The sequence below is a fragment of the Amblyomma americanum genome, chromosome 1 (genome assembly GCF_052857255.1).
Source record: "Amblyomma americanum isolate KBUSLIRL-KWMA chromosome 1, ASM5285725v1, whole genome shotgun sequence".
Lineage (NCBI taxonomy): Eukaryota > Metazoa > Arthropoda > Arachnida > Ixodida > Ixodidae > Amblyomma > Amblyomma americanum.
The window spans coordinates 184,799,460-184,826,515 of NC_135497.1; the positions used below are offsets into that span (position 1 = coordinate 184,799,460).

At 45.1% G+C, this 27,056-nt stretch overlaps 1 protein-coding gene across 3 annotated transcripts in view; it reads right to left on the reverse strand.

Moving 5' to 3' along the window:
* The window catches only part of Ac76E (adenylate cyclase type 2 Ac76E), a 466,144-nt gene that overhangs the window by 116,642 nt on the left and 322,446 nt on the right, over positions 1-27,056 (reverse strand). For all 3 annotated transcript variants that reach the window (XM_077647989.1, XM_077647990.1, XM_077647988.1), the window contains exon 6: positions 15,311-15,422. In XM_077647989.1, the coding sequence (XP_077504115.1) occupies positions 15,311-15,422 (112 nt within the window). The remainder of the gene's footprint in view (positions 1-15,310; positions 15,423-27,056) is intronic.

Below are 27,056 nucleotides of genomic sequence, written 5' to 3' on the forward strand. Positions count from 1 at the left end.
ATGGAGTGGAACTTCCTTCCTATGTGAATCGAAATATTTTGTGAAGCTGGAAGATTTGTTTTATGCCTCCTACAACTGTTTTAATGTTTTAGTCATTTTTCTAATTTAATTACAATGACCCTCCTGCTTGAGTGAGATGCGAAATAGAGACGTTGTTGCAATATTCTAGAACGGGCTAGAGTTCTTTTTAGAAATGATAGTTTGACGGGGGTGCCAAATTTTGGAGGCATAATCGAACTTCAAACGGCCTAGAATTAAATGGGCAAGCAGCCTTACAAAAGCCGGAGAAATCGCATGCCTTAGATAATCAAGCACAGGATCGCTGGCCGTATTAATGGCAAGAAATATTTGTATGAGGAGAGATAGACGATTACTAAGCCACATATAGGGGGAGTAGGTTGACGGGGAATATGCCTGTGGACATAGAAATGAAATCAGTGATGTTTTGTTAGCACATGGATATGTATCAGCCATATCGTGCCCCACTGTTCATAAAACATAAAGAGATACTCATAACAATAAAAACTAGTGGTGCTAGTCATATATCCCGGCAGATATGCAGTCTCCGGCTAGCAACCTAGCAGTCAGCGACAGGAAACTTCCTAAAATGTACGCTGCTTGAGGTTACAGGGGATATAGAAGACGACTGCTTATTAAACCGTAGAAACTCCTGACGGATAGTAAGACAACATATATTAACCGAGAACATATAAGCTGGGGATTAAACGTAGGGACCGAACAGCTTTTTGTGAGGGACCTTGTCAATGAATTTTACAAAGCCTAAGAAATTTCCACCCAATGTTACGTTCATGTCGCTACTTCAACTTATGTCAGTAGTCTGACATGTAAAGGTAATTCAACACAACTCGATCAGAGAACTGTTGTGGTTAGAATAAAAACGGAAACTCAACTGCCTGTAAGAATTTTATTACTTGTAAAGAAATTATACGCTCCATTGTTTTGAACGGAACGCTAGTGATGGATGGGATCATGACACAGGGAGACCATCGTACCTGTATGGACAGTTCGTTCCGGTATTAAAAACTTGAAATGCACCGTCAGCCAGAAGGGAGTGCTGAAAGGCGCACAGATGAGGAGCGCTTATATTCATTTCAGCCTAGTATTTACAGTTCTCAGATTAGCGCCGTCGGCGTCACCTGATGAAATTAGTTCTAAAGGTTCCGTTCATTTGGCTGTGCGATTGGGATCAAATAATGAATGTTAAGTCGGAAATAGCTGAATAAAAGTTACGCTTCTTGCACGTTACAAAAGTGACAACGTTTCATGTCGGGTTCTTTAGTTCACTTGGAAAAAACAGTAGAACTGAAAATTTCACTTACATCGCAGACTAACACAGGCAAATTGCGTTCGCCATACAAATATATGCGGAGCGATTTTGTTTGGTTTGGTTTATGGGGCTTTAACGTCCCAAAGTGACTCGAGCTATGAGGGACGTCCTAGTGAAGGCCTTAGGAAATTTCGACCCCCTGGGGTTCCTTAACGTGCACTGACATCGCACAGTACATGGGCCTCTAGCATTTCGCCTCCATCGAAATGCGGCCGCCGTTGCCGCGATCAAACCAGCGTCCTTCGTGTGAGCAGCCGGGAACCTTAACCAGGCGGCGCGGAACAGATTGGAAATCGGAGCGTTACATTACTGTTTAGGGTTGTTTTTAAGCATAGCTGTCAAAGTGTGCAAAAGATCAAAATAAAAATGCTCTTAGTGTTAGCAGCAACCGAAAAAAAATGGTTTGCTGGTTCAGTACTTTTCGCACGTGCTATCCATGCTGAAGCGTTTTGTGCGCCGAGGCAGCTGTTTTTGCTACGCAATTTATTAAGTGCGTTAATAAGCCGTGACGCAGATGTTCGTTTAGTGCAGCCTTTCTGGGGATGCGCGTGCTGACTGGTTAGCGCATTTTTGATTTTATGCATTCTCCAGCTAGTTTGGAACCAGCGGTGCGAAAAGCTTACAAGAGCTTCGAATATTGGTAAAGTTATTATTCATACTTTTGTAGCCTCCATTGACGCAAAGCGTTGTTTTATTTGTTTCGTTGGGCGCGGTATGCCAATCTGTTACATGATCTGTTGTTTCCCGCGCTACAAAACAGTTCTATAAACTATGCGATTTGTTTTATTCATAGTGTGACAGCTTAAAATTCTAACATTAATCTTCTGATGACGACGAGATCACTTTCTAAATGCTCCGAATCTCACATGTATTTTAATCTCCTTCTTCTATTAAAGCTATCTCAGAACAGCTCAGTGCAACATGCCTTTGATTAGTTTCAAAGTCTTAAACCCCGAAGAACGTAGAAGTTAACGAAATAAGTATGCATCTTTTGTGTATAAAAAAAACGGTGCATTTAAGAACTTTTAGGTAATGTATAGCTATATGGGGTTACATTGGTGGAATATACAAGTAGCAACGAATTTCTACTGCGAAATATCGCTTCATCTCGTTTCACACAATTCCCTGTGCCGAAATCAAACCAGAATTTCTCAACGGGCGGCAATGTAATGCATAATTATATCAACGTAAAACAAATTCTTTTCATTACCATCATGACTTGATAACTTTTTCCAGTTGTACGTGGTTTTCATGTTTTGGGTCTGCAGTCGGCCGATAACCGCAAGCAACCCTGCGTTGCGCCAGTTTTATTGAAATGAACCATGACCAGAGGTGGGCATTTGACCTCAAAAATCTGGACCTCACCTCAACCTCAAAAAGAATTAGCCGACCTCACTCAACCTCAACCTCATCAGTTCAGGTTGAGGTCTCCTTAGATGCCCTCACTTTACTTTTCCTGAGGCCACTGCTGACCTCACTCAACCTCACCTCAACCTGAAATTGTGAGGTTGAAGTCGGCTGCTCGACCTCAGAAAACAAACGAAAAACAAAACAAAGAGTAAGAAGTTTTTCAGTTAAAAGCAATTTTGAGAATCCCGTGAGACAGGAAAGCCAAAATGATGATGGAAGGTTTGTACAGACACTATTGAGGTGCACGCAATAGGAGAAGCTTATAATCTGGGATGAGCCCTCAGAGAGTATATGACCTGTGGGCAGGGGTGTCCCATACGCGGTTACCACCAGTACGTCGGTGAGTACTTTATATGTTTCAATATTTGGCAACCTGTTTCGTGTGTATTTGTTCGTATTGGAAGTCTCTCGCTTATTCACGCATGAACCGGTAATTGACAAACATAGACCTTCTACACCATATAGCAGAAATTGGCACGAGGGGGGAGGTATTCACGATACTGTTTGCAGGCTTGAGAATAGTTACCGAATAAAAAGAAACTGGTCGTTGGTGCACTTTCAAATGCGACGGTTATGCAGACGCATATCAGAATATTTCGATTTTATAGCTCTCTCCGGCATAGCGAGAAGGCTCTTTTCAGTCCTCCGTATGTTGCCTTCGAAAACACTTAACAAGCTGCGACTGTTGTACACCAACAGAGGCACGTTGTATTTATGTCTGTGTAAAAGCGAGCGGTTTCTTTTATTAATGCGAAAGCATTAGATGGCTCACTTTCAAGGTCATATCCGCAAAAATGTGTCCGCAAGAAACGGCGCCATGCGACGTCACGAGCCGACGAGTCACGCGACGAAGATGATGACGTCACGTAGTTAACTAATATTAATTATTATTATTAGGTAACGCTAAGACTAATTAGTATAATTAGCGGTGGCATCACGTGAGTGTGACGTCATACCAGGTCATGCGACGGCGATGTAATGTGCCAAAAAACCTAGTCACGTGACGACGCTGTAACATGACATCACACTCACGTGACAACGATGTAATTTCTCGTCATACCAGGCCCCCATCCACCCCCATTTCAAGATACATATGGATCCCACATTACTACACATTGGAGCATGACGCAATACAAAGAACGCCCACAACCCGGTACACATTAATCACATTCGGATTGTCCAGCAGGTAAATGCGCCAGTTCTCATGTAGGACATACTGAAAAGATCATGCAACGACACATGCCTTTGACTCTCGAAATGATGGCGATGATGACGATGCTAACGGTGTATCCTTATGAGCCCGGGAAACTCTGATATACTGCTACTTAATTAAAATTTGCCAGAATATTGATTAAATATTGTACATTACCCAGCAACCGAAGACAATTATTGTGCGAGAAAATAGGAGTTCGTGCAGCTGATAATCAAGCATGATGATGTTGATGTTCCTGGGAGGTCAGGACCCTCCCCCGTTTCTGCCTCTTCCCTCCAGGTGGCGATGGTAATGGTTTCGAAATCCTGGGAATTCTATAATGACTCGGTGATCCCGCGGCATTTTGAAAGAAAGGGCTAGATTACGTCTTCGAACACTGTGCCAACTATTAAAATCACACGGGTCAAAACAACTGGCCTAGAGTGGGCAGCGTGAACCTCTCTCTCTGTCAAGAGCACTATGGCTCTCCGCTCAAATTTCCCCGCAGCGAAATCTTTTTTCGAGCCCCCCGCCCCCCCCCCCCCCTTTCCTTGGGAAAAAAAAACGCCTAAATACTCATACGCCACAACAGAATTCTGGGCACCATTTCGTCAACCAGCCTGAGACAAGCTGCTTGAAGTCAGTCACTTGTTTTCCTTCAAAACTGAACTAATCAATGGTACGCCAGCATCCTCGACGTTTTTTACCCATGAGCACCGCGCGAGCATTCCGCGAAGCCATTTAAGGTGAACGATGGGTCTCGGCAAAACAGTTAAAGGAAAGATAACGTGTAGTGCCTCGTCGACTGCAAGGCAGGCCTCCAACCTAACTGATCCCATACGAGAAAAAAAAAAGAGAATGCGTAGAAACATACAAAGAAAAATCGCACACTAAAAACAGAAGCGAACATCAGTGTGCCCCATTAAACGTCATATTAGAAGGTTTGAAAAAGCGACTCAGCAGCACAGCGCGAGCATGTAATCAGTTCCATTCCCACCTCTTCATTAAAAGAAAGAAAAGAAATCAGCTACCACATCACCATACATTCATCATAGTTTTGCATTTTTTCGCCGTTGCAACACCGCTATGCTGGTGCGTTCGCCTCGGGTTGCGGTGTTTCGGAATAATAAGGAAATTTCTGAAAAGGAACAACCGGAGACAAACCGGAGGCAAACGAGGGGTGATTCGGAAGGATAAAAAAGTGAAATTATATTTGCATCTGCTTGTATTATGGAACGGGATTATACGAAGTATTGTGAGATTCGAAAGGGGAAGACACCGATCAAAAGCTTGGACGGTGTTATAGAGGTTTTTTCTAGCTTCGTATTTTTTTATCGAGTCAGCATGTGTCCTTGTTAGGAACTACCCGAGTCACATTCTCTCGCCTGTGCCGACTGCTCCAATTTCTGCTAAGTCACCGTGTAAAGTACACCAAGATCCTTTTACTCGACTCCAAGGCAAGAGCCATGACGTCAGCGCCGACAACGAGCATGAACACGAAGCAGTCTTGCTAGGGGACATCAGCGCTGCGACGAATTTATTGTGTGCTTGTTGGACTGAACTTATTTGTTAGCGGCATCAAACAAAGCTACCGCGGGTCAACGTGAGTTAGGTGCTTTGCGCGCTCCCGGGAGTTTGAGCTGACCGGCAGGCAGCCGGGTGCTACGCCAGCGGGGCAAAGGGGAGGGAGAGTGGCATGCTCTGACAGTAACACTCCTTCTGGGAAGACCAGTGGGGTGCGTCTTCCTGTAGGCTCGGACTGAACGGACATTGCGGCGCAGCACCGAAAGCTAAGAGGAAACTGTCGCATCCGGCTGTCCAAACAGGGAAAACCGAACACGAAGCGTCATTGCATAAACACTGCGGGGATGGGCTGCAACTCCGCTTCGGAAGCGGCACCCGTCGGAGTAATACGAGACAGCTGCAAAAAGTCTCGACCTCAAAATTTCGACCTCACTGAATGACGACCTCACTCAACCTCAAACTCACGCGTGAGGTTGAGGTCTGATTTGCTGACCTCACTCACAAAACTTCGAGCAGGCGCCGACCTCACCTCAACCTCACCTCACGACGTGAGGTTGAGGCCATTTTGAAGTTGAGGTCGACCTCATGAGGTCGAAACCTCATGAGGTTGCCCATGTCTGACCATGACATATCTTATTTTCCTCTCAAGACCAATCCCTCGAAATAACTAATTCACATTGTCGGTTCAGCACTCAATTCTATCACTAAACCTGCCATAATATCGGACGTAATGACTTTTTATTTACTGATTAGAGGCCGTTAAATAGTCCGACAGCAAGTCTCTGCTTTCTTGCACGGTTGGCTACAATACGAATTAGAGGTAGCAGAAGTTAGTAGAACTGAATGCAATGATAATCTTACGACACCCGCTACACGGCTTTGTGCTACATTTGGCTTATATAAAAGTAGCAATGCTGCCTATTGTCTATGTTTTACAGTAGACATATTGCACGTAAGTTCTGCTAGAACCAGCTACTTCCTGAGCCCTAATGGCAATATATATATATATATATATATATGCATAGATGGAAGATGTGTGTCAGAGTCACAATGGATATGCCTTCTCGGTTCTTGCAAATAAGATTTTTCAGCAGCGCATTGAAGCCACACAATAGAGTTCGGCTTTTAAATTAAGATTACTGAGGCCACTGTCGCATAGAGGGTGAAAAAAAGGAAAGGCTAGATGTTTAGCTGAATCAACTAAGAAATAATCAAGGAATGAACCCGTTAAAGGAGTGGAGCCGTGTGCTAAATATAATGACGTCCAGACCACTACCCCATTGTGCTCCTTTCAAAACCTATTAACGGTTCGCGCTCCTACGACGCTGAGCGCGACCCTCCGCATGGCAAACGATAAAAAGCGTGCGGTTGAAATCTTCCCGCTAACTTATGATGAACAGTATTTTTTACTTCAACACGAGGTCATTGCTACTACATTAACTGTTAAATTTCGAATTCGGTTGAGATGAAAATGCTTTCTATCAGTATTTAAAAACTCTGTCTTTTTACTAAAAAAGTATGCCCCTGGGCCAGTACGGAATGATTAAGAGAAACGTGACTGTCATTACTTCCGACCACTACCGTTGCCTAGCGACCGTCGCCACACTTACTGTGTAGGACGAAGATTGCTACTCCGGCTAGATGTGCGCAAGAGCGACCGAAAGAAGCGCCGAAACCGTCGGAGGGCCACGATAGGAATGCTTTCTACTTGTTGCCTTCGAGCACGCGCTGAAAAGAGCGGCAGCAGAGGTGGATTCAGGCGGTTGGATGAGTAAGAAAAATCTACTTGCGGCTCATTTGTTCCTTGCTTTGTAGTACACGCTTCACGATGACTCTTAACTTTCAATGTATGTATGTCGTTAACGGTTGCATCGACGAGTTTTCTTTTTATTTATCAGGGATATTCCGCACACTGATTTTTCACTGCAGCGGGTGCACTGAAGTGGCGGAGGTATTCATGTCGAAGTAGTCGCAGATGTCACGGCTTTAAAGTCATATTAGCCGCAAATTTCGCATAGCGCGGCACACGACACACAACTATTTGTTTTTCTAACTTGTACTTTCCCTCCTTTCTCTTCAGAACTAATAGCCACCTGAGCAAGAAAATGCGTTCATTCCCTCACTAGTTTGTACTGACTCACTATTTTCTTGAATGACACTGAATGGAACAATTTTAAATATCGAATAAATGGAGAGCATGTCTTCAGGCCTATTAGTCTGCTACAGATGGTTACTGTGTCGTCCCCACGCCTGTGTCTTATCGCGGTATAATGAATTATCACCTTGGTCCATCACGGCAGTGGCGTCAGGCTTGCAGTGCCCACAAAGTACGTCTTGTAGGAGCATGATATAATGCACCTGCAAAACTCACGTCTGCTCTTAATCTTGAAAACATAAACAGTCGCTAACTAGTACGCATGTTTTGAGACGCAAGAACAGACTTTTGTTTTGTTCCAGACATGTTTCCATTGCTGGACCCTCACAACGCAGCATGCGTTATAATTTGCGACGCGAGAAGTAAAACCCAAATGGACAGATTTCGGCCTTGTTAAGGTACTGGCGCAGTTTTTGAAAGCAGACAAAACAAGTATTGGGCATGTTTACAGCACGTAGCACATGTAGCGTGAGGAAATCCACTCCAATCGTCACACCGTGCCTTGGCACGAACTGGTTTCCCTGAAAGCGTTTCTTAACAAGTATATATCTAATTTGCTGTACAAATGTTTCCTCCGTTTTCAGGCAACCCAGGGCAAAAAACAACACTAAATACAGGAATTTTACTTAGAAACACGGAGGGCAGCATCAACGGCTGCATGGTGCCCAGAGTACTGCAGCAGCATGGCTGGTAGCGACACTGGCAGGCAACTGTGGCGATTAAGTCTTGTTTTTAAAATAACCTCGAAAAACACTTGCTCTTCGGAACAGTAAAGCGGAGATAGAAAGTCAAACAATGCAGCAGCAAGCTGCCGAGCTGGTGACCACACTAGCCATGCTCCAAACGCTCGTCTGTTCAGTCTTGCTTTGCGATTACTCATTTTAAAACCAGATGGCGTTGCATGTCAGATTTTGGCACGCCCCCAAGCAGCGCAGGTCCTCCATCTTCGTGGGTGCTATATGACAAGTAATGTCGAATATTACCCCTGAAGCTTCACATGACTGTGTGTTGATAATTTCACATTAGATAGGACTGGTCTGTTTCACAAGATGTCCCAAATGACAATATTCTATGTTAACGGCTCTACTACAGCAGTAATTTTTTTCAAAAGCGGCAGCAAGTAAAAAAAGAATAAAATTTCTTGTCTTTAATATTCAACTTAATTTTTTTCTCACACTATTATTGCCGGTAGTTGTGTGCAAGGCTGACCAATTAGCTTCAGCACATAAAAGGGATATAGAACGAAGTACACTTGTTGACAGTGCCTTTTTTTTTCAAGAGGGCCCCAAAGACAAAGCTTTCATTTTGCTCAAGTGCATGAGTGCGTTTACTCTAAAGTTTAAGTTCGGTAGACAGTGCGTATACCTTCTACCTAAGGGTTCTGAATGACGAAGTAAGTCGAGGACAAGTATTGCTGGTGGGAACATGTTCGGCAACGCGTTAAAGAGCCTTAGCCAGCCAAAATGATGTCTCCCTCAAGAACCTAGTGGCATGGATTCCGCGGTGGTGGGAATACTAGAATGTATGTATAAGCCAGCCCAATTACCTTCAAATAGTTGACAGCTTCTTATTACCTCGGCTGATGAAGGCTTGTCATTCTCACTAAGCCCTATCCATGTCTGTGAGAAAATGCTAGCCATGAAACAAATATCGGCGTTGTTCAGGTCACCGTTTCTCGTGGAAAATGTGTGTAAATGAAACAATGAAGTGAAGCGGAGACGTAACCGCGTAGACACATATCTGAAAAGCCGTGTGTTAGCAGCGTATGCGTGGTGGCAGGTGTGCGTACGCACCTGGCCATAGGGTAAGGGGGTGTACGGTCACAACTAATTTTAGTGGCCGCTATCTAGGCTATGACGTCACACTGAGAGGCGCCATCTTGGATTTGGGAAACTGAAACTATGCCGCCATTTCGTCCCCTTACGACATAATTCCGTGGCTCCTTGTCTATCCGCCATACTGGGCCGTGACGTCATCATTGGCAGCCAAATTTGGCCGCCATCTTCGATTTGAAATTCCTAAACTATGCCGCCATATTTGAATATGACGTCATAATCATCTGGTTTCACTTCTGTCCGCCACATTGGACTTTGGCGTAATCATTGGCACCCGAATTTGCCCACATCCTAGATTATTACGTCATAGTCACGTGGTGGCCTAAGTCGGCCGCGATCTTGGGCTAATTAATTACGTCATCAATTAATTACCATTACTGGCCGACATCTTGAATTTATAAGTGACGTCACCAATCAATCACCAATTGGGTTGCTATATTGATTTACTATGGGGGCTGCCATCTTGAATTCCTCGGACTTAGAAAATTTCACGCCGGAGGGAGGTGGTAGCAGATCCCAAGAAATCGAGAAACGTGGTAAGAGCTAATGCTCATAAAAAATCCGGAGATGGCGCAGTGCTCTAAGAAGTGGCCAGAAAAGTTGATCTGTTCGCAACGGCCTGGGTTCAAAAACCACCTCGCGAAAAATTTTATTTAAGAAATTTTCTTTTTCTTTCTTTCCTGATGTAGGCACTACGGATGGCGGCATGAGGTCACGTGGGTTTTGGGTCCGTTTCTCTTGAACGGAACGCCGGCTTTTCTGATTTATGCACATAATGCCTTCGCTGTAAAAGTACAGGCAAGTTTTCTTCCTCTTTCCTGCTTAACGCCGCAGCCACTGTGGGGCGCTTGTGTTTTGCGTTCAGACATGCTGTGCGTGTGCCCAGGAGTGAAGTTCACACAGTTATTGCTGCAAAAGTCATTTGTAGCATCGAGTAAATGAGGATGGTCTGATAGGAAGTGCTGCTAACAGTTCAAGGAAGCGGCCGCCGCGGTGGCTCAGTGGTTATGGTGCTCGGCTGCTGACCCGAAAGACGCGGGTCCGATCTCGGCGACGGCCGTCACATTTCAATGGAGGCGAAATGCGGCCCGTGTACTGTGCGATATGTCGGTGCACGTCAAAGAACCTCAGGTGGTGGAAATTATCCGGAGCCCTCCACTACGACGTCCCTCATTGCCTGAGTCGCTTTGAGACGTTAGACCCCATCAACCATCCAGTTCAAGGAAGCCTATATGTAAAAAAAAAACACTGTCAAGGAAAACAAACCTTGGGAAGAAATGGAAGATTGCCGTTTTTTCTCCACGAATGCTAGGAAATGCCTCAACAAAACATGAAGAGGCCGCCGCGGTGGCTCAGTGGTTATGGTGCTAGGCAGCTGACCCGAAACACGCGGGTTCGATCCTGGCCGCGGCGGTCGAATTTCGATGGAGGTGAAATTCTAGAGGCCCGTGTACTGTGCGATATCAGTGCACGTTAAAGAACCCCAGGTGGTCTAAATTTCCGGCGCTCTTCACTAGTGCGTCCCTCATAGCCTGAGTCGCTTTCGGGCGTTAAACCCCCATAAACTAAACTAAAACTTGTAGACGTTAGTCTTATCAAGGGAATGGCGTTGAAATGAGAGACAGGCGAGTCCTGACCAAATAGCCGTTGTCTGTGTCTATATCAAATATCAGGTACCGGCACAAATTTATAGTGAATTCGCTCAATTTTTTTTGACTCTTTCTTCTTAATTGAATTTCAGATAAATGAACCAGATTCCAAACCTGTACTGAGCAGGCACCTGACGAAATGCACTATGCAGCTATAGCACTTAGTTACGCTCGGATCTTTTCAGTACCATAAAGACTGCCAGCAAAATCAAACCTTACTAACTATAGAAATGTTGCTCACTCTTTCATTTACCATCTAAGCTTAATATTTTGGAGATTAATTACCCACCCTTAATTAAGAAAGTGCGGTGGGTGTTTTTAAACAGTGCGGTGGTTTGTTTATGCTGGTCACGGAGAGAACAGCGAAGACGGTCAGATTACAACAGCCAGGCATCAAGAGATTAATGCTCTCTGCGTTTCCATGTTGTGTTGTCCGACTTATAACGACGAATAAAAACTATACGTTATTTTTGTCACTTGCTGAAAATTTGAGACTTCCTGAAAATTTGAGCCACTTGCGGCTTACACAGTTCTTTCACTTTTTCTAGCGTTAAAGCCGAGCCAGAATAATAGCCCGAGCTTTATTATTTCTTGTTGTTTAGTCGTTCTGTATTATTTGTTGCTTACGAAAAAGTACAGTTTATACGACTGAACTTGAGTTTTAATCATGCGAACCGCATTGCGCCGTTTATTGATCCTTCACGGCAGCCATTTCAGTTTGTTTTTCGATGCAGGTGTTTTCTATCTTTAGAGTTCAACACGAAACGTCGTGAAATATCTACAGAAAACATCACCTGTATTTTTATGTCAGCGCTTTGAAAGCCGGGTTTAATGGAGTGCAACAGCAAATCTGTTTCCTGCTTCGTCCGTTGAGAACGTAAGCTTTGTTCATTCCACACAAAATACGCAATGAGAATTACGGCGATCGAACACCGGCTCCAGCACGCAGCTCAGCTTCGACGCCTGTGTTCAGGAACTATAAATAGCGAATGAACAAATGTAGACCATTTCATAAACGAACTGTCACGTTCTAAAGTTTTTTGGCTATTCGCTACTGCATATCACATAACCTTAACAATATTTCTTCGTGACTGTAACTGTAACAGTATTTCGTGAAGTACAATATTTCGTCATGAGTGGATGTAGGCGCATAGGCTTGTGCTCAATTTGTACCTCTTATTAACCTGAATTACGATATTCCACCCTCTCGTTAATGCTACCGAATTCCTCTATATTGCCAGTTATACCCTTAATCATTAGGAATTTTACTGCTAGTTCTCGCTTATCCACCAAACCATAATAGCATAATAGTACGTATCCGCCCCTTAGCACTGTATATGCTTCAGGTCTCCTCGTAACCTCACTAAGCCCTATGACATCCCATTTAATACAGCACTACTATAGGCTAGCCTTACTGGATAAGGTTCTAGCGTTATACTTTGCCAGGTTCAGTTCCCTACGATGGCTTGTGCGGAGCCAGGGATTCTTAGCACCACGATGGCAAGACGGGCGAGTTGGTGATACATACTTAAGCGAAAACAGCGCAAAAGACGAGGACAACAAGGAAAGGAAACAACAGGACCAGCGCTAACTCACAACAGAAGGTTTATTCACAGGAAGCAAGGTATATAAAGAGTGCAAACAAACAAGATAGCAAAGCAGCCAGACGTGTAGCTACTTGGAATCGAGGAAACGAACCTCACTGTCATGCAGGCATACCGACGGGCTGCTAATGCACAATATTGTTTTTTTCTTTATGTAAAAAGCTTCCATATTCTCCCTGGCTAAGTGTGTTGGGTGACTGTACAATACATCACTGTGATGAAAAGTAGGGAAGCAAGATTTGCAGTCTCTAACATGATCGACTAGATTAGTAGATTTCTTAGCACCCTCCGCTGCATCGCATGTCTGACCACCGCCATGCTCAGTTGCTCCGCAGCCTGTGGAGACTGTACGTGGACCCTTGGTTAATTGATGTATACATATAAGTGGCGGTGGCCAAGTACTACACAAGGGTGACCAAATCCCGTTCTGGTGAGGGGGTACGTGGTCGGCTGTGGTCACCAGGATCAAGCAGCACCTCAGGCCTGGTCATTCAATTCTATCGACAGTTTTTTTTTATCCCTTGGAAAATTGCGCTTCCCGAGATTAGAACCGCGGTACCTGTACTCGCCAAGGGAATTTCCTACCTCTATGCCGTCATTTCAATGACAGGGACTTTCCGCTTGTTGTGGGCAAGGGAAGCTGTTGGAAGCTGGTCTTTAGTGCGCCACCGAGCGAAGAGGCTGGGCTGTTATCAAAGCGGAACTTGCGTGGGGTCGAAGCTGCCACGCTAGTAGCGCGTAAAAAATTGAATATGTATCGACAAGTCTGCCGCACCTTCGCCGATGGTAGGTTACCTCCTTTCCCGTGAGTCAGGCGTTGTCGTTGTACTCATGCCTGGCTTCCAATATCCCTGTACAGAAAGCCAAACGCGCTTGGCCACCATCCGCCCTAGGCACTCAGGTCGCACCTGAGGCCAAAAGTGGCAACTCATGTTTCTATCCAAGGCTTTCATCAATTTCCTCTTCAAGCCTGAGAAAAAGTTCGGCTCGTCAGTGTTAATCCAAATAATTATTTTAATGTCCCAATGTTCGAATAAACGTACAAAAACTTTTCGATCTGCAGGTTCAGCATTTTTTCCTTATGGGTTTTTCTGCTTCCTGTCTGCGACTTACCTCTCCTCTGTGGCCCTAGAAACATGCTACAACATGCAACACCTCTTTGCCTCCACCTCCTCCCGGATTCATCTTGCTTACGAATAAGCGCAAAAATTCGTTAGCGCTCCAGGACCATTTACCTAAACAGTTCAATTTAACTGACTCATTACTCCAGTTTTCACCTTGCGTCTTGTATTTATTGCTGATTTCACGGATACTAGCTACAGACTGCTCAGCGTAAGTGCTCGCATGTATACAATTACGAATAGAAGCACCGAATCAAAAGTTCTGTCCAAGGTCGAAACTAAAATTTTCTCCATTGCAAGAAATTTTCACTTGACTTAAACATTTCATCGGCTGCAACAAGGAAAGGGATTTATGAGGATATAAGAGTGAAGGCTTCTAATTCTCTATGCTCCTCATTACAGGAGATGTAAACGCTGTGATATGAGGGATTTTTATTGAAAAAGTTTAGCGCGGAAACACAAGACGGACAGTGAGGCACACAACATAGCGCTCGTGTTGTGTGTCGCACTGTCCGTCTAGTGTTTCGGCGTTAAACTTTTGCAATAATGTGTCATCACCAACAGGCCCAACATTCTATTTTTTATCCCTCCGAAGGATTAAGCTTCATCCGCTCTGTGCAGCTCATTCCGGATGGAATGACGAAGCACCTAACGGCGTTTGGCGTACGGCAGGCAAATCAAGCTCACTCTGGCCGCGGTCGCGTTCTAGTAGAGGACGTCAAAGCTCCTTGCACGCCCCTCTACGGACTCGAGCGCTAGTTCCCAAAGTGGCCGCGCGAGGAGCTCGATGAAGCGCCACAACTCAGACTGGCAACGAATGAATGTGCGCATTTGAGATGTTTTCCGACGTGTTGTTGATGAAATAGCACCAGAACGAACATCTATCTACTGATTAGTTAGCAATTTTTTTTTTTGCATTCGAGAGTGGTAGAACTTCACAAAGAAAAGCTTGATGGTGGTTGGTTGTTGCTCTTTTTTGAGCTCAGCAGCACTTAAAAAATGTTTAGTGCCCGCCTTGAAATGGTTCTGTAACGTGACATACGACGATGGGAATAGCACTCGCGATGCTTGACGGTCTTGTGGGAAGCGTCAAGGAAAGTGAACAGAGCGACCTTCACACTTCCGTCGTGCAACTCCTGGCAGTGTGAAGCACCCTTAAATGCACAAAGTTACGGTTTCATCCGCCAGCTCGAAGTGCATTCCATAAATTTTAAAATGTATAAAAAACACTAAGCTTTGCCTCTAAAGAGTTCCGCTCAGCTTCTTGTTTTTTTCGATGTTTACAAGAAAGCTACAATGAGGCACTGATCAAAGGACCGTATATAAAGCGACATCTCCCTTTGCTTTAGCTAGACATTGCTGGCAACACGACACTTAGCCAGTGGCTTGCTGCTACGCTACTGCGTTTTGCGTGCACCGTTAAGTGGACTTTTTCGCGAAAGGTTGCAATGACTGCATGCTTCGTTGTTTACCTGCGCAATTTGGTCGAAGCGGCCGAAGAGCTCGTTGAGTGTCTGCACGAGGTCAGATGCTGACAGCTGCTCGGACAGCCTTGTGAAGTTGACGATGTCCGCGTACAAGATACTGCGAGACACAAAAGGAGAAAATGAAAATGTTATGAAAGCCTCGCATCTCCTTTCGCGGTAAAGTGCTGCGAAAGAGGCGCAGATGTAAAAATAGGAACGTTGAACACTTGTTTTGAGCGCTCCAGGGAACAACGAATTGCATTAAAATGCGTGAAGACGGTGCAAAACAGCGCAGGCATACACTGGAAAGAGTAGGTGTCGCTAGAGGTACTACGGCGGCCATTTTCTTCCAAAACAATAAAAATGGGAAAAACCATTGGGAAAAACAGACAAAAAAATCGCAGCAAGTTCTCAACAGCACAGTAAGTAAAAGAGGGGACGTCCAGCGAGGTGACGCGAGCTAAATGGTGGTGGTAGGTCATTTATTATGTTTCACCGTGTGTTTATGACTCCGCGTAGTGTTCCTCCATTATGGTGCACTCACGCGCCCATATGAAAAGCCTGGAGAGTCGTCTTGCGCACCGTAACTGCTTAGTTCTATTTCAGCACTCGCTACCATTATGCTTCCCCTCTATACACGCACGCAGACCGCAAGACAAACATTACAGAGTGAAAAAAAAAGAAATATAAACACGACTCATGCAGTCACATTTTAGTATTTTAGGTGTCTTTGTGTCAGAAATTAAGAAAAAAAATGAGAAACAAGACTGTGTTCAACCGCGCTGCAACTAGTGAAGAAAGCGATGGTAAGAAAAAAAAAAATATGGGAAAGGGGGTGGTGTGTCTTTGTTATGAGGAGGTGCTGCTTTAAAAAAAAAGATTGGATTCAGGCTCTTCTTTTGTACGATGAACGAAAACGGTGCGGAAGGAATGCAGGCATGTCCTGCGAGTGACCTAGTATCTCTCCGAGAGTTTGGCAAGGAACAAATAGCGGCGCACGCTGGTTGTTCCATCTCAGAATCTTTTGCGAAAGCGCAGCCTTCTGCAAAGAACGGCGAACAAGCAGCCAACCAAACACGGAGGGCCGCGTTAAGCACGGAAGGGGGGGGGGGGGGGGGGCGGAAAACAAAAGGCGGCCGGACGAGGCTTTAGGAGCGCGTCGCACGCCGGCGCCTTCTCTGGCGTAGTTGCCGTCCGGGGAACCACACGCGAGATTCGCGGCGACGCCGTGCTCCCGTACGCGTTCCGGCGTGCGCTGGGCCCGAGACGTCCGAGGAGGAGCCGGCGAGTGAATGACGCAGTGCCTCGCACAACCCGCGCGCTGGGATTAGGAGGCCTAGAATGCGCGCCCTTTTCCGGAAAGCCGCACAGTATATACACGTGCGCCCGGCAACGCAGTTACCGCCGAAGAAGCACAAAGGAGAGCGGACGACGCTGTCGTGAGACGCTGCCGTTGCCCCCGCCTCCCCTTCCGAGCGCGTTCCACGGTCGGGAGGAGCGTGGACATAAAATGCACTCTGGGCTTTGTCCTGGACTCACGGTCGCATGCGCTCACAACTAAGACGGGCACGGATGATGTGTCGTCATCGCTCAAACCACTGTCGCATCAATGTTTGCTACCAGATCAAAGGCGAACTTGTTTTATTTTCCGCTCATACCGTCGGTGTATAGCATGCGCTGAAAACCGAGCGTTTTTGTTGGATAATGGAAGCTTTTATTCCTTATTTTCTAATAGAAGCGGCCAGTAAACTGCACCCACTAGAAGTGAACTTGCATCAGTCTGAGCTTCGCTACATCACGGCCATTAGTTTCACAAGTGGTACGGGGTCGCAAACATTGACAGCAAGCGATATCGCACAGCAGACTGTAAATTGCGAGCTTTGGCTGACGCTTGACAGTAACATTTTTTGTAAGATTTCAATCTTGTACACTTATATGAGCATTCGTTGCGCTCTAATTATGAGTGCGAGTAATTCGCGTTCCCTGAAAGCGCCCAAGGCTATTAACATAGTGGCAATCGCAAGGCTTCGCATTGAACGACACAAATTATGCATATCGTTCGATCATCTTACCTTTTTTTTTTCTCAAACTTCCGACGTAGTTGTAGGGAATATAAAGTAACGTTGCGTTTGTTTTGAAGATGAGACCTTTCAAATTTAGAGTCATATTTCGTTGCGCGTGCTTTGCTGCGAGCCAGCCACAGTTGTGTAATGTCAAGCAATGGTTCATGCAGGGCCGGTTGGCCGCACCGAGGCATAATTGTCACATTCAAGCTAGCTCCACGACAGACGAAAAACACATAGCGCATCGACGACTGCGTCGTCGTCAATGCGATGAGCGCCTTTGTCCACTGTTTGTTCTTCGTTCTGTACGGTGAATGTATTCACGCATCTATAGCTCAGTTATGGTTGCGATCTTGGAGTGACGTTACAAGCTATGTCCATCGACGTTGTACATATATGTAAATGCCATGACACACAAATCATGCGCGCTTGTTTCGCAGCAACATTAATTCGTACTATTGCCTAGAACTGGATAAGTTGTTCCAGGCCTCCATCAAAGTATTTAGTTAGATACAGGTTTGCAATACACTGACACATGGCGAGCCTCATTATTTTAAGTTCCGTTAGCTGGAACAGAAATTGAGACCGATTTGAGAATATGTAACTAGCTACAGTGACCTGGCACATACCAGAATAAGCGCATGCTTGTCTCGCTATTTGAATAGCAACCGCGGTTGTTTCACTTCCAGGCAGCGTAGAACACTGTTGCCAAATTAGCAACGTAGCCCCAAAATTCAGCGATTCTTAGCTGTTTTTGGCTTTGAACTATCAATTCGCTATAGAGGCGGGAGTTTCGGAGCATAGCTTGTTGCTTTTCAGCCGTAATAATTCATATATCGCTTTATCATCACAAGACACCCATACCATCCCATGCTTCACATGTGTGTCCATTCAAGTAGCACCAAAGCGGAGGCCCAGTGAGGAATGGGGCTCGATCCCCAGTGCCGCCGGGTACCCGCCAGTGATACAATAAGTACAAGCTTTCCCCTGGTCTGGTGCTCGGCTTATTTAGGATGAAATTCTTGGGAAATGGGTATTTGACCCCACCGTGAGTAGAAGAACATACGTCGCGCCATGGCGCTCTTAAACCGCAGATGGCCTTGCGCCATAAGAATTTTTTTTATTTATTTATTACATACTGCAGACCCTTGGGTCCAAGCAGAGGGGCATTAGTATATATGCAGATAATAATGAACAAAACAGGAACAAACAAGTACACATTTATACAATTTTTAGTCACACTGCAGCAGTCAGCAAACCATGGTTCCAGTGCGATAGTATCCGAGGAAAAAAGGAAAATTTAAACGTATCAATTCGAGCATAATAGGGTGTGAGTGAGTCAGGATGATGATGTCTTGTGAGGCGCGTTAATGCAGGCGTTAAATGAGGTGATTTATTCATTTGAAGTTTGTTGTTAAGAAGGAGGGAAAGGAATTCGTCTTAACTGCTTTCGACGTGATTCCAGAGTGGGTATACAATTGTCTGCCATAATTTTATAGGGAGAGTGAAGCCGTGCGAATTTATTAAATATAAACCTAACTGACTTTCTTTGTATTCTTTCAAGGTGACTGATATTTGAATTAGTGTGAGGATCCCATGAAATACATGCATACTCGAGCTTTGGTCGAACAAATGAAAAGTAACAGAGTAATTTCAAATTAGTAGGGGCATTTTTTAGTTTCTGACTCAAAAACACACTTTGCGGAAAGCAGAAGAACAAATATTATTAATATGTGTGTTCCACGACAAATTGTCATGATCATTCAACTAACACCATGGCTGTCAACATGGACATCCACTCAGCTCGAGGTTGATGGCTTCGGGCCTCGAAGAGGTTTTGACAGACTCTGTGAACGAGTCTGCGCTTTTTAAAGAGAAGTAAACGCAATGCGGAAGGCGTCATAAAGGAGCGGCTACACTACTACGCAGACCGGTATGATGGGACCTACTAATGACTCCACGAAATACGCATATCATAAATAGAAAAAACAGCAAGGACGAATTTTGCACAGCGCGTAGATTTCTATACATGGCGTGCAACCAAAAAGCAAGTTTCAGTGGTAAATCGTTTTGCTCCTTGCGAGCGCGCAGCATTACAGGGTACAGAACCGAAACCATGAACGAGCCACATACTTCACAAAAATGTCTTCGGACGCTCAAGCGCGTTTATTTTATTGTTTCACGTCTGGTGCAGATCAACTAATGTGAAGTAATTTTTGTGTGACAGTAAGAAAGTTAAAATTATTTACAGCTCTTCGCCCCTCGTCATTTAGTAGGTTAGATGAAAAACAAAACAAAAACAGTAAAAACAACACTGTGTGTTGGTTGAGCGTTATTAATTTTATTGTATAATTTTATTACGGGGTACTCAAAACACGGAAGGCGGCTTTTCCACAAACTTCATTAGCGTTATAACGCAGTCACACGGTCACTTTATGAGGCTTAAGAGTTTAAAGAAAGGCTTAGTAATACTAGCGAACGCAATTTTCTCGGATCCTTATCGCCCTGAGCTACCGTTTGAAGTATATGTTTAAACCTACTTTTCTGCTTTTTTTCGACGAAAAATAAAAGCTGACCACTGTAAAAAAAAAAATAGAGGAAATTGACAAATTAAGTTTCCGGGAAAATACAACCCAAAATATTCTGGAAGTCGATGATAATATGATTGGAGGTTGTGAAAGGTTTTCATGCGTGAGTATTCAAACAACCTGCGCAAGCTTACGAAGTTACTAAAAGGTGGAAGTAATCTATACCGAAACAGTGGATGTCAACAAAGGACCGCTGGTGAGCTTCCCTGGAGCCAATTTTTTATCATTTAATTAGCGACATGCTCATTGGGAAGCGCTGCTTTCCTTTTATTCCTCGTATTGCCTGTGCGTGAAATGCGTCTTTTGGCCTTCTGACACAACAACCCCCGACTTCACCTGAGACGACGGAGGTACTTACTCGTTATATACTATGAGTACTATATGTACGCAACAAATGAAACGCGAACAAGAAAACTGTAGTTTAACACATAAACACGAACGCATTAGCTCTAGGAGAGGAAATAAAAACGAGGCAGATTAACAAATCTGAATGAAAATTTTCGCGCCTTCGTAGTGAAAATAACCTGCGCTGCTATTGAATTTACCCTGCCTAAGACCCTCTAATTTTGTTGCTCGCGTTTCCTTTGTTGAGCGTAGTACTACTGGGGACAAAAGTTTGCAGGACGGGCGAGAGAGAGAGAGAGAAAGACGGAAATCTTTGCAGGGAGGTTAACTAGGTAGCGCCCGGTATGCTACCCTACACGTGGGAAGGGAAACGGAGGGAGAGCACACAGACGGGCGAGCTTCAAACAAAGCTCTGAGCTCTGTTGTTTGCTGCTGGCATGCGATCGCACTTGCATGTGGAGAACTTGGACCCACGTGCAGTCCAAAAAACATAGCACCCGTGCACCGAAATCGCCTTTCGCGTTTCCTGGAGATTTTTGTCCTCGATAGTGCATGTTCAGCACTCAAGCGCAAAAACTGCGGTCTATGGGCAGCGCGTATTGGCTGCAGCGATATACGTTCAATACAATCAATGCCCACTGGACAAATGGCTCCACAGGATAACGCTTCGATTCTTGCAAAGCTCTAGACTGAGATCGTGCATTTAACTCGATTTATTCCTAAGGACAAATTTTAAATCTAGACGATCATTTCCTCGTGATATTTCAAAATTTGCTACACCCATTATGATGGAATAGCACAAAAATGGAGCAACACACACCCAACAATTCTGGGCAAAAGCAGTTTTGAACGAGAGCCAGTTTATGAACGCAATTTTTTCATAAATTACGAGATTTCACTACAAAAATTAATATATTCGAAGACTTCCCGTCGATAGGCTTGCATTGTTTTGCTATTAACGTTTTTGCTACCGTCAAAAGCGTTCCCCGTTGGTTTTTTATGACAGTCTTAACTGCTCGATGCAAGCGATGGAAAAACGTTAAAACGAAGGTTTTGCTATACATCGGAAGAATTTACCATTACCTTCAATATCTCCATAACAGTACCTTAAAATTTTACTAAATTCAAATTTTTTCTCCAAGAATGTTGGGCACTACAAACACCGGAAGAACTCTGCGCAACCGCTGTTGGCATAAATCCCAATCACACCTGCAACGTCACAGGGCTCCTTTAGTGCTTAGCAATAAAGGCGTTTCGTGCTCACTCGTTTTCATAGCACGTACCGGGTGGACTTTAATCATTTAGTCGACAAACCTCTCATAGCCCTGCCTGTCTTTCCTTCTCTTTCTCTTCCTCTCTCCTCCTCGCATGGGCGGCTAGCTTCACCGTCACTCTTATGTACGCCTCGCAGAAAAAAACAAAAACAAACCGTAACTTTATTGCTACACGAAAACAAAAACTACTTCCGGCTAACCAATGTACAGAACCATCGCAAGCACATGGCGCCATTAGTGGCATTTCCTTCTGTGGTTTTTAGTTTCTATCAAAATGCTACACTCTTTACTACAGTATTTACTTCAGTGTTTCTGCAGCACGTACACCGAACCCGCACAGGCAGAATCGCATTTTTGTCACGCGTTTCTTCAGACAGACCTTGCTGTGACAATGCCAGCCTGCTGCGGGTGCTAGCCACTCAGAGACACTTTGACTAACAATGGGCGAGTTGTTGACATTTTATGCTGTCTCGTGCGGCGTCGGTAGTTATTTGTCAGACCTATTCTCCGCAATGCAGCTGTCTCTTAGTGTGTACTTGACAAACTCACGCAAAAGGATAGACACTGTGGATATGTGTCAAAAAGAAAAATAAATTCGAATAAGTGACTCCTGCGACGCGTTTTGAGTGCCAGGGACAAATTGGAGGCCCATGCTAGTGCGGCCCTGACTGGAAGCGCGGAATAAGAGGTTGCTGGGGAAAAGGTAAGGCGAAGCTTTCGAACGGTTGATGAAAGGCAGGCTCGGCTGGAGCGAAACTAAGTTACCGCTATTCTTTTCCTCGCAGCGCTGCAGAGTACGAGTCGAGTTTGGCAAAAGGGGGCTAATACTGGCTGCCTGCGTTTAATGTCAACGCATTCGGGAACGCTTCGCGTGCGCCATTGTCATGGCCTGGCGTTTTGGAGCGTGCTGAAGAACACTTTAGGTACACATATTGTTGCAGGCCACATAGCTGAGTTGATAGGTGAAGACTGAGTTTCCTACTTCTAGTGCTGCTGCTGCTACTACCACTGCAGACAACTACAATGCTAGTACTGCGAGCTTAGATCTACGTTGCCAAACCTGTTGTCGCTTTTTCTCTAGATCGAAAATTGGTTTTTGAGGAAAGGAAATGGCGCAGTATCTGTCTCACACATCGGCGGACACCTGAACCACGCCGTAAGGGAAGGGATAATCATCAAACAGGCCTGAATAATAGCCCCACTAATATAGTGCACTGGCGCAGTCATTGGGGGATGGCTTTAAATCCGGACAAGGCTGTTTCTCTCTGCATTACTCGTAAAAGGAATCCGATAAAACATGCATATATTCTTGGGTCATCCCCGCTTAAGGAAGTTACTTCGGTCAAGTACTCGGGTGTGACAATCACTCCTGATCTGTCATGGAACGCCCACATTGACAACATCTGTTCATCTGCGTTCATAAAACTATGTTTCCTGAGACATAAACTTCGGAATTCCCCTCCCAACGTAAAGCTTCTTAGTTATCTATCTTTGATCAGGCCAAAACTCGAATACACGTGCGTAGTCTGGGATCCGCATATGGCATCCAACATAACGAAGATTGAAAAAATACAAAGGAAGGCAGTTAGGTTTGTGTTCTCCAAATTTTCCAAATCTGATTCACCCTCCGAAATAATGCAGTCTCATGGTATCCCCCGCCTTGAGTGTCGTCGAAAAGGTACCCGTTTAGATTTTCTTTACCCCTTGCCCAAACGTAAGTTGGGACTTAAACCGTCATTATATCTTTTCCTTCAGCCCGCTAGAAGCACCCGCCACTATCGCACCAGCCTATTAGCACCATACTTCGCACGCACAAATGTATTCAAATTTTTGTTATTATTATTTCCGCGCACAATAGCGGACTGGAACTCTCTGCCCCCTACGAAACAACATTGACATATTTGACATGAGCCATGCTTTGTAACTGTATGCATATGTTTTTTTTCTTTTTTTTTAACTGAAACTGCAATTGCCATGTGATTTCTGATTACTCATTCTCTTACAGTGCCCGTCCTGAAAAAATAAATAAATAAATAAATACATAAATACATAAAAAATAAATAAATAAATAAATAATAAATAAATAAAATAAAGGAGGGATTGAAGAAGAAAGGAACAAACAGGTGCCGTAGTGGAGGGCTCCGGAATAATTTCGACCACCTGGGGATCCTTAACGAGCACTTACATCGCACAGCACACGGGCGCCTTTGCGTTTCGCCTCCATCGAAACGCGGCCGCCGTGGTCGGGTTCGAACCCGGGTACTCCGGATCAGTAGCCGAGCGCACTAGCGACCGCGGCGGGTTGCTCAAGCTTCTAAGACGGACTTTAAACGCTACGTAACCTAGGCATGGTATACAGAAACGGCAGTTCATTGTTACTGGTCAGAGCGCTAGCGCGAGGGCGCGAAGGTGAGGAGGAAGGTACGACAAGGAAAAGAGTGGGGCATACCGCACAGCTTCGGATGCCCCTGTCTGTAAAAGCGGACGCTGTCGCTTTTAGCCACGCGCTATAGTGCAGCGAGCTACGGCAAGAAAAATGATGGGTGTAACGTTATGAGACCGGAAGTGGGTAGAGTGGCTGAGGGAACAAACGTGAATTAATGACAGCCTAGTCCCAATCAAGAGGAAGAAATGGGCTTGGGCAGAGCATGAAATGCGAAGGCAAGATAACCGCTAGCCCTTTAGGGTAACGGAGTGGATTCCAAGGGAAAGCAAGCGTAGCAGGGGCCGGCAGAAAGTTAGGTGGGTGGATGAAATTAAGAAGTTGGCGCGAATACGGTGGCCGCAGCTGGCAAAGGACAGTGTTAACTGGAGACACATGTAAGAGGCATTTGCCCTGCAGTGGGCGTACTCAGGATGATGATGATGATAGTGAGAATGACGGGTACGCTGGGGATCCCGCTCTAGCGATGACTGTATTCATGCCAGTCATCAAGTATTCCTCGTTAGCTGTATGTACAGCTGCGAAAAGAATAACATGGACCGCGCTTCGGCGTCCTAATCTTCCGTCGCGTTGCGTAACAGAAATCGAAGGTTGGCTGTCTTCAAGCGCAAACGCGCGCCGCCGTTTACTTGCATCAGTGTCGCACAGCCATTAATTTTAGCTACTAAACGCGTGAGATGAGTTTGTCCGCCGAGCCGTGGTTCGCATTATTCTGTCCGCGACTGTACAGGTCCCTACAATATGGCAGGTGACAACCAATTTGCCAGGGAACAACTTCCAGCGCCGCACACGTGCTCTTGTCCCTCAGTGGGCAGTAACCCCCGCGGTCTTACTCGTGCAGAGGAGGTTGCGCTTCGGAGAATTCAAGTCGGGGTTGCCCTCATTCATTCATTCATTCATTCATTCATTCATTCATTCATTCATTCATTCATTCATTTGTTTTGCAAAACATAACATAACCATTTTGAAAGGGGCCAAGGAGAAAAGCCGTTTCATTACGGATTGAAAAAAATCTTGGTCCCTTTGGCATTGACAGCAACGAAGCAACACAGGTAAAAATAAACACCACGACACTTTTAAAATGGCACCAAGAGAAGCGTCCACAGTACAATTCAACAAAAAGTCCCCCACAAATACTTTTTCTAATACAGCAGTGGCAAATTGTCCTGATAAAGTGCTGTCTTTATCAAGGTCCTGTTGTGTATTGGTGACATACGAGTAAATTAATAAAACAACGCCTTCAGGTCCCGGAAATTTAATTTTGCTGTTACTCGAAAGTGGCCTCAATTTCAAGACTTTCATCCTCACCCCGGGTGTCAAGTCAGCAAGTCCTGGAATACTGTGGGTGATATGCACCACCTGCTGTGGATTTGCCCGGCACTGAAGCCGACGAGAATCCGGCACCACGGTCGAAGTGCGACTCTCGCTGATAAATATTTCATCATATACTGCTTGGAAGCAGGAACTCTTCGATTTCATTACTAGAGGCCGGATTTTAGGCAAATGCCTATTTTGATCCTTGCGCTCCTATCGCCCCACTTTGATATATGAGCATGAATTAAAGGTTAAGAAGGGCTTTTGTGGTGTTTTTATAGTGCCTATAAATGCCTATTTTGGCGTTTGTGCCTAAATGCCTATAAATGCCTGTTTTCAAAATCGGTGCCTATATGAGCCCTATTTAGCCTCAGGTTTCGCTTTTGAGTGCAGCTTGAGACCGTTATTCATGTTACCCGGAAACATTGACTGTTCGGAACTGTATGATGTTCAACCTAGTCGTCTAGTTCAACTAACTCCCGGAAAACAACCGCTAGGAGCACTGAAATGGGACGCGCCGGCCGGCATACGCAACCGCGCTGACATGGAACGAGCGGTTGGTGAATGCGAAACCACGGAATGCCGTCAGAGGAAAGAAGATTGATGAGCAAAACAACAAAGATGTGATGAGCACGCGGCTTTTGTTTTGTTTGTAATTTGCTTTTTAAGGTGTTCACCGCCAGGGGAGAAATTGGCTCTACGCAATTCGACCCGGCTAGGGAGCACATACGACTCGGCCATCCCTACCTTCTGGTCTTAGCGGTCCGCCCTTCTCAGCCATGCCGAAAAGAAAGACACCCAGGAGTGTGTTGAGTCGACAGTGGACACTTCACTCGCTATGCTACGGAATAATTGGAGAGATCGTGTTCTGCGAACCGTGCAGGAAAAAGGTGAGCCGACCTGTTTTTTACTTGCCGTGAGCGTTTCATTTGATTCCAGAACTTTGAAGTCGTCCACTGCGCCGCGTTGGTTGGCATCTAGCCGTCATGACCGGGATTCGCTGTTGTTGCCTTTCGTTTTTATTGTTCCTTGCGCTAAGAAAAGGAAGGAGGCACCTGCATTGTTTCGAAAAGTGCTGCCAGCGCTCCTTTGGGGGCCTGCTTTTGTTCAAACGTTGCTTGTTTTGCATACTAGGTTTGTTTATAAAGTTCTAAACATGCGTACCATTGAGGTTATTGGGACGAAATGTGTTAGAAACCTTCTGGTAGCGAGTCACAATGCTATGTACAGTCCCCGTGTGCTGCGTTAAGTGAACATTGAGACATTTGTTGATCGAAAGACCAGTTGATCGGTTGATACTGAAAGACGATATTTCAAAAAGATGATGTATGCAGAGCATGTTTTTATGCTGTGCTCTAAGCATTCGTTAAAACGAGGTCCACCTGGTAGCGTCACGGCTAAATAACATGTGTATGCTAACAAGAATTACCGAGGTACGCCACGCCAAGTTAGCAGCCGATTGAATTCTGGTACCTTATCCACTGCCGTGGTGCTTTAATACTTGCCACTGTAGAATTTAGCGGATTGACGTCGCACATCGTGCACGTGCTGAGTCAAATTATTATTACGTCCGTGGAAGCTGAGCTTCTCCTGGCGCTTCAAGTACGTTGTGGTCGTATGACGCACGTGGCAGCCCTCTGATGAAGTGCAGATCTACCATGAAATGGGACGTGGCAGGGAGGTTCCAGCACTTCGCTGTGAAAGTTGGAATGTTTATTTATGCTT